Source organism: Solanum dulcamara, chromosome 11 (assembly GCF_947179165.1).
Source record: "Solanum dulcamara chromosome 11, daSolDulc1.2, whole genome shotgun sequence".
NCBI classification, from domain to species: Eukaryota; Viridiplantae; Streptophyta; class Magnoliopsida; order Solanales; family Solanaceae; genus Solanum; species Solanum dulcamara.
This window is the reverse complement of record NC_077247.1, coordinates 52,025,092-52,034,277: the sequence shown is the minus strand read 5'-3', so window position 1 is coordinate 52,034,277 and position 9,186 is coordinate 52,025,092. Positions and strand designations below refer to the sequence as shown.

At 33.9% G+C, this 9,186-nt stretch overlaps 1 protein-coding gene across 1 annotated transcript; it reads right to left on the bottom strand.

Annotated features, from left to right (window-relative positions):
- Positions 1-379: 379 nt before the first annotated feature.
- On the bottom strand, positions 380-4,120 carry LOC129874531 (probable protein phosphatase 2C 47). The gene is made up of 4 exons (XM_055949826.1): positions 3,495-4,120; positions 2,546-2,740; positions 1,965-2,170; positions 380-1,138 (listed from the first exon to the last, which is right to left on the bottom strand). Exons 1-4 carry the CDS (start codon positions 3,702-3,704, stop codon positions 583-585), a joined length of 1,167 nt encoding a protein of 388 aa, XP_055805801.1. The 5' UTR covers positions 3,705-4,120; the 3' UTR covers positions 380-582.
- Positions 4,121-9,186: the final 5,066 nt, after the last annotated feature.

The following is a 9,186-nucleotide window of genomic DNA, read 5'->3' as shown; positions in this document are numbered from 1 at the left end:
TTGCAAGTTGTGTGATTTATCTCCTAGAAAATATAAAACTTCAATAAATAAAAAGGCAAATATGGAAAAAGTTTCAAACATCCATCTTGAACTTTGAACAATTCAATTATTTTGAACAATAAAAAATCCCTCAAAAATTCAATGAATATGGAATATGAGGGAGTATTTAACAAAAATGCAGAGAGAGAGATATGTTTCCCCTTTTCATACACTGTCACATTACCATCCATCTTGTTTGCACCAGTAATGCTTAGCTTTACAATCATTTTGTAGAGAAAGGAAACTTTTCAACTTTTTCTTCTTCTGAGTTCTGGAGGGAAGGAAGATACAATCCAGTCATTTCATAGATTATGGTCTCGGTATGAATGCATCTTGCATCTTATATTGATATTAGTACATAATTTGAAGAATAGTAACAGCAGAAGAACAAACATTGAGTTCTTGGAGGCTCCAAGGTTATAGGAGCTCCATGTTTCTCATAATCAACAATCAATATGTACCATGGCCAGCAGAAACTCAGAAAAATTGCTGACCATGGTGTATGCTAAGATATATCTGTACAAACAGTTGTCGGACTCTCCTTCATATGTCACTCAACACCCCCTTCAAAAGATCCAGTCCTTCAGCTGATATACTTCTCCTTCTTGTAGTTTTTGGTATTTCAATTCGAGGTGGTGGATCCTGAGAGAAGCAGATTACAAGAACAGTTAGATTATCACAACAGTTACGCTTCAGTGCCTCCTTGACAAGAAATTTTGAGCATTTCTCGGGATCATTATGCAGCATGAGCTCCTTTCTTACGATTGTTACTGCATATTGGCTACTCATGACATCCCATAAGCCATCACAGCCAATTATCAAGAATTCATCCTCTTCTGACAGGACCACCTCTTCAAACTCTGGTTCAGAGATCAACAGGCCCTTTGAACCTTTGGCACCCTTTATGTGCCAGTCACCCAGAGCTCTTGCAACTGACAGTTGGCCATTGAGGTAGCCATCAAAAATGACGCCCCCTAGTTTTTCAATTCTCAATTTTTCGGAAGTAGCGTTTGGTTTGTGGTCTTTTGACAATTCAATTGCTCTTCCGCGCTTCCCTAGTACAGCTCGAGAGTCCCCAGCATTAGCTATTAGCATCATCCTGTGTATTCCAACAAGATATAACAAATAAATGAGTGCACGTCACAATCTGAGACAACTGAGTGGGATACACAGGAAAGATAAACATGATAAATACATAAAGGAGTAATGCAAGAACAAAAGTGCCTTCATAAGTGAAAATCAGAACAAAAAAGGGGAAAGATATGTCATATGGAATGTAAAGGACAAAATCAATAGGAAGACCATTTTTACGAGATAGGCATACACATTTCAAACCAGTAATGCAATCTACTCGGACATGAACTTTAACAACATTAGGACCTATGCATGTGTTCAAAATACTCTTTTCGAATCAAATAAAAGCCTTGTCATCTGTATACTAAATAGAGTGAAATTTGGAGAATTCCTTGGGAAAGATGCAAAACCCACATGCCCAAAGTAAAAATGTACTAACATGAGCCATCTATATTTGCCTTACAAAGCTAACGAAGCAAACAATGCCAAACAAGTACTGTGAATCGATCTTTTGGCTACATATAGACATGAGCAACACTTAGTTCATTATGAGGAGAAACAATGAGTATCATCAGTTTCTCTTCCAATTTTCCAAGTTGACTCTATTTCATTATCGACAATTCCACATTTCCCAATCTAATGAACTTCGGCATTAGGTTTTTGGTGATGCCTTTCTTTTTTGGTACAAAGGCATTCTACCACTATTTGAGCAAAACACAGACAATACTTCATAAATTTATATAAACAATGTCTAGCTAGGGACAGTGATGGTTTCAGTACTTGTTGCCCCCTTCTCACATGAAGAATTGGAACTTAGGACTTAACTACGCAAAAGCAGATCAATATCTTACCGGCCTAAAATAAGTGCAATCAGAGCAGTTGTTCCAGAGGTACTATCGAGAGACTTCGTATCAGCTAACGTATTATCGGCTTTCTGAAAAGCATTCCTGACAGCTTTTTTAACCATTGATGGGAAATGGGAATCCTCTAAAATAAAATTAAGGAGATTCTTTTGAGTGAATGATGCAGCATCAATGCCACCATGCCCATCAAACACCTGGGAGTACAAAAACAACAATCAGACAAGTAATATAATCAAATCCAAGGAATTGACTGTCCAAGTTGGCGCATTCTAGTTGATATCATACAACTACCAATAACTAGATAGAGATCATTGATATCAAAATAATATGGTTTATTAAAAAAAAAATAGTGCTCATTTTTCAGCTTTCTAATTTAAATACTGAATGTTGAAATCTTATGACTAGTAGAATTCAATAAAAGACGTTCAAATAGCCCAGTGACATCAGGTTGTATCAGTCAAGAAGCATGCTTTGACTTCACATACAGAATGTAATTTTCAACAAATGTATGTGGCACTTCAGCCCCTCCTCAAAAACTGACAGTTTGAATCAAATAAGAAACTACATACACCATAATATGCTCCTTGTGAAAGAAGTCCTTTGGAGTCATCAACTTGTTCCCGGAGATTATCAACACGGATATGTTCATCTTCCATGTATTGTTTGGGTCCCATCTCAGAATAGCTTCCTGAGCGAAAGATGGGGACATAAGCACAATTGTCACTTGATGGTGATTTGAGACCAAGCTTTACTGTATTTGGTTCCTGCAGATTTATAAGACAAATACAACTTTCAATTGGCAAGCAGAATAAGCACACACTGATAGATGAAAAGCTTCTCCAGCTAAACAACCTACAAGGGTATATGTGCTTCCAAAACAGTTATCATGAATAAATTCGTATATGACAATATGCAAGGCAATTTATGTAATGCAAATAAATGGAAGTCATCGACAGCTTATAAACCATGATGTGACCTATAAAGCCAATGTTGGCATAATCATGGTATTAAAATCATAAAATCTGGAAACAATCGCAAGATATTAGAAAACCTCTTATCGGTTTACTAGAGCAAATCAAGCTATTCAATCTTGAAATGAAGAACAATGTCTGCACTGCGATCTACTTTTCACTGCTAACAACACATCAGAATACTTCTTCTGGGAAGAAGGATTTTAAAGCAGACACTATTGTTAATTAGCAGGTATTTAGGATTGCCACAAGTGAATAATCAACAGGAAACCACCGTGCATATCCGATCCAATTTTCCTCTTTTTGTTTTTCAGATAGTTCATTTCCACAACAGGAATGAACTAATCAAGCCTCACAGATCACTCTTCAAGCAACTGATACAGAATCCTGCTACAGGATATAACATACATCACACATACTATTGCAATCAAAAGAACTTGGTCTTTTTCTACATAATAAATTACTTGAGATTCCGCAAGCATAAGACCAAACTATCATGTTTTGTCAACAAAAAATAAATAAAAATTCCAAATTGGGATCCACTCACCAATGCAGAAGTAGCTCCCAAGCTTGCTTGGCTGATACAATGCCTCATCCCTGGATAGTTTCTTGGTGGCTTCCCTGCATTTGGCTGACTCAAACAATCAGACACTTCCTGATTTTCTTCAATTGCTGACATATTTCCCTTACAGAACCCATTCTCTATTTCCCCATTACAGGGTGACATATTGGTGCCTGGAGCCATCATTTCTTTCATTCACTCCATCAATAGATCCCTTAATAGTGTGCATTTGCTTTCATTGTTTCTTTCCCCTTAATAATTATTTTATTTTCTTGCTTCACATGGACAGCTGTGTTACTGTTTCTTGATCCCAGCACAGAAACACCACGAGAACCCACATTTTTAGGAGTATGACGGACCCTTCTTTGGAATTGAGAAAGAAGCAAAGTCACCCACATGCCAAGATTTAAAGTTTATCAAGATTTGAGAGTACCCAAGATCTGGAAGAATGATTAAACCAAAAAACAAAGCATTTTGCAAATGAATAAGAGATTAGATGAATGTATATGGATAATAGAGTGGCGATCCCAGTTTTGAGCTTTTTTCATGGCTGGCTTTGTAGGTTATGGAGATTGGGAGATTAGGTTTCTTACACGTGGCGCTCTTATTGGATGGCAGGTATTTTAGTTGACCACAACCTGGTATTTTGCCATCTACAAAAAATTAATTACTCAACCACCAACCCCTCATATTTATATCAAAATCATATTGTTATTAGTTAGTTAATAATGTGACGGATTCCACTTGTGAAAATAAACTCTTATAAAAAAAATATTAAGATCTAATCTTTCCTCAGACCCCAATAGCAAAATTAGAAATTCTGTTAGATGCATTTAAAATTTTAGTACACATTTTTAAAAAGTTGTTAATCCATATACTAAATATTATTTTCTAGATGCACAATATGATTTTTTGATGAATAGTGTTCAAGTGACTACCTAGATCAACATAGCTACGTTCTCTCTACACATAACTAAAATTTAATGTACTCGACTGCTCTTTTATTATATCAGTGTATATTGAAAAAACACATGGCGTATATTTACTAATTAGTTTGGCATAAAATTGGATTTCATGAATTCACATGGTATATATTTACTAATCCATTCTGATTGTTATGACGGACAAAAATCAGTAGGTTCTATCACTGTGCTTTAGTTTTTCTTACAAAGACTATCCTTTGTACAAGTTATGATACATTCAAGGAATGAACTTCCCCAAAGTAAAATTACTGGGGCTACAAGAAAAAGATAGAATCTTGCCCGGCAATAACAACTGATTTAATAGCAGATGGTCTTCGAAAGAATCTATCATTTGATGCTTCTGATTCAACTCCCACACAACCAAACAAGTATGTGCGAAGATAAGGTTAGCCCCTGCGGCAAGTATTATCCGAAAACGATTATCCAAAAATTGGAACATGATTGGCGTGATACGCCTAAATTCCCCGTAATCAATCCACAAGCCTTCAGGCGACTAAAAAAATCTTTAAAAACGCTGCCTTTTAATCAGTGAATATTGTTTTGCACCCTGTAAGTAACAAATTAGACGTCCTTACTATTAAAAGCAAAAAAATGCTTATGCCTTAACTTAAGTTAGATTAAATTATTTCTCAGAACAGTAAATATTAACCTAAGTCTAAAAGATAAAATACTCTAAACCATACACTAGACAATATGTTTATATTCTTTTCTCTTTCTCCTTTTAGAGAATGCATATCAAATTAATAACACAAGAGTTCCTCTTCTATAATCTGTATTAATTAATCATAATTAAATAACCAATTAAATTACAAATATACAGTAATTAATTATAATTAAGTTATATATAAACAACACATGCTAGGTAGTTATTAATTAATTTGATATGAATATTGAGTTTAATATTGAATTAATACACTAGTTGGTCTTCTATATATTCAACTCATTCTCGAATACTGTTTCTCTTATTAAATTTATTATAGGTTATGTATAATACAAACGGTGACACGGTGTTTAAAAAAAAATATTAAAATTTATGATTTAAAATAATTTTTAAATATTTATGTGGTTCATTAAAAATAAAAAGAGAATTTCAAAATTAATCTGTTATTAATTAGAGTAAAAGAATTTTTTTTAGATGAAATAATAAAAAAATGTCACATGAAATCAGAATGAAAGTATATTTTTTTATAAAAAGGTACTCAATAAAGATTAATGGTTAAAGAAATGCAAGTAGAAGATATCTCAATTTATTAAAGACGTAGTGGGTGGTAGTACAGTACTTTTGACTTTTTCCCAAAAAGAAAGATTGATAAAGACAATAATTTATTTACTCCCAATCAAAATTTCCAGTGCAATGAAGGAAAAAATTATTTTTTGATGATTATTTAATTAATATTTATTATTTAAAAGATATATTTTTTATTTAAATATTTTCTTCATCTCATTTTAATTGTCATGATAAAATTTTATATAATTCTTAAGAAAATATTAATTAAGAATGTTATTTGATTAATATATTCGTTATTAATTCTTTAATCTTTATTTATTTACGTGTTTTTTAATTTTAAAATGATTAATTCTAAGAATTGTTGGGTTTAATTGATAGTTTGAATGAGAAATTGAGGGAAAAAGAAATACAGAGAAAAAAAAATGATTTGTTCTTTCTTGCTTTATTAAAGAAGTTTTGGTCTCACATAGGTGGTGGAAATGAAAAGTCTCCTTTTAAAAGAAGAAACACTCATTCATGTTGCTAAAGGGTCAAGAAGAGGGTCTCCCCTCGCGTCGTCGTCGTCGTCGCTCGCTCGGCTTGGCTTCGGCTTCAGATTTGGTCAATTGATAATCTTTTTGGACCAAATTTTCTTTAAATTTTAATTAATTAATATTATTTATTTATTTAATTAATTAAGTTAAAAAATTCTGACCCGCCCTCCATTTTTCCAACAGATTTTTGAAAGGTTGCAACCTTGTCCGAAAAGTTGCAAACCTTTTCTCAACAGACAAATCTTTTCCCAACAGATGCCTTTTCTTAAAAATATGCAAACAGTCTATATATGTCTCTTATTCCTAAGAATGTAAGATACGAATTTTGCCTGAAACATCTTCTTCTTCTTCTTCTTTCTGCACTTTCTAAAATTCGTGTGATATACAACTATCAAGTAGTTCGCAGTCACCATAATTGTTGTACCGCTATTCTAGTGAGTAAATCGTTTTATCCTGCGAGGAAAGATTCCAAAAACCTTTGGTACATTGAGGGAAATAATTTTCTTAAGGACACACTGTGCATTCAGTGGGCTCGGTTTCTTGTTCATATATAATTTTACCAAACACTGTTCTTATTTTCTGTTCTGGTTCTATCTTTTATTTCAGATTATGTCTTTATTACTTTCAGAAGTTTTTTGTTACTGTTTAATATTTTAAATACAGTTTTTTAACAATCTTCAGGAAATTAACGTTATTTTATTTTTCTGAATAAACTGTATTCTGTTTTTGGAGACTAAAACCTGTGTGTTTTTCTACTCCGTATGAAATAAATATTCTGACTTGAAGAGTATAAAAACTTCGTTGAAATATTAAAGTTCATACTTGTACAATGATTTGAAGAGTATAAAAACTTCATCGTTGTTTTTTTGTAAAAGGTCTGATATTCTAAAATATTAAGACAGTTTGTCTATTTTGACAGTGAAAAGAAATGACAAGTGATACTGTTACTACTTCTGCGACTAATGTTGCAACAAGCCGTGCTTCTGTGCCACCGGCAGAAAAACTAGGAAAATTTTCTGAAGCCAACTTCAAAGGATGGCAGCAAAGGGTGTTCTTTTGGCTTACCACTCTTGGTATGCAGAAGTTCACCAACGAAGACCTTCCTGTGCCCGCTGCTGATATGCCAGTCAATGAAAAATTTATGATTACTAAGGCATGGACACAGGCAGATTTTCTATGCAAGGGCTACATCCTAAGTGCTTTGGATGATGATTTGTACACTGTCTACAGTGCTGTGAAAACTTCTAAAGAATTGTGGGATGCACTTGAGAAGAAGTACAAAACTGAAGACGCATGCTTGAAAAAAATTGTGGTTGCTAAGTTCTTAGACTATAAAGTGATAGACAGCAGAACTGTTGGAACCCAAGTTCAAGAACTACAACTTATTTTTCATGACCTTATTGCTGAAGGTATGATAGTTAATGAAAAATTTCAAGTGGCTGCGATGATAGAAAAGTTGCCTCCTTCGTGGAGAGATTTCAAAAATTATCTAAAGCACAAGCGCAAGGAAATGAAGTTGGAAGATCTTGTGATTCGTCTCAAGATTGAGGAAGATAATAAAACAGCAGAAAAGAAGTCGCGTGGAAATTCAACAATTATGGGAGCGAACATCGTTGAAGATGCTGCTCCAAAGAATAAGAAAAGGAAGCAACATTTTGGAAAGAATCAGGAGCAGAACAAGAAAAAGTTCAAGGACAATTATTATAATTGTGGGAAAGTTGGCCATAAAGCTCCAGATTGTCGTCTTTTGAAAAAGGACAAGAGAAAGGGACAAGCCAATATGGTGGAAAATAAAGAAGGTATCGATGATTTGTGTGCAATGCTATCAGAATGCAACCTAGTAGGTAAACCCAAAAAATGGTGGCTTGATTCGGGAGCTACTTCGCATGTGTGTGCAGTCCGAGAAGCCTTCTCTACTTATTCCCCTGCAGCACCTGATGCGACGATCTATATGGGAAATTCTGCAACTGCTAAGATTGAAGGATATGGGAGAGTATTTCTGAAAATGACATCCGGCAAGGTGGTGACATTGAACAAAGTGTATCATGTTCCAAAAATGCGAAAGAATTTGGTGTCTGCCGGCCTTCTTATAAAAATTTGATTCAAGTGTGTTCTAGTTTCAGACAAAGTAGTTGTCAGTAAGAATGAAATGTATCTAGGAAAAGGCTACCTCACTGAGGGTCTTTTCAAACTAAATGTAATGGTTGTTGATGATAATAAAGTTCAAGTTTCTTCTTACTTACTTGAGCCAAATAATTTATGGCATTCATGTTTAGGACATGTCGATCATAAAACCTTGCGAAAACTGATTAATTTAAATATATTACCTAACTTTGATTGCAATAAATCAAAATGTCAAGTATGTGTTGAATCTAAGTATGCTAAGCATCCTTATAAATCCATTGAAAGGAATTCTAGTCCCTTAGAATTGATTCACACAGACATTTGTGATATGAAGTCTACACCAAATCGTGGTGGAAAGAAGTATTTTATAACTTTTATTGATGATTGCACTCGATATTGTTATGTATATTTGCTTAATAGTAAGTATGAAGCAATTGATACATTTAAGCAGTACAAGAACGAAGTAGAAAATCAATTGAATAAAAAGATAAAAATAATTAGAAGTGATAGGGGTGGAGAATACGAATCTCCTTTTGAAAATATATGTTTAGAATATGGAATTATTCATCAAACTACTGCCCCCTACACACCTCAATCAAATGGAATTGCGGAAAGGAAGAACCGAACATTAAAAGAAATGATGAATGCTTTATTAATAAGTTCCGGTTTACCGCAGAACTTGTGGGGGGAAGCTATCCTTACAGCTAATCGAATACTCAACAGAGTACCCACAGCAAAACACAAACTATTCCATATGAACTATGGAAAGGAAGAAAACCCAATTTGAAATATTTCAAAGTGTGGGGTGT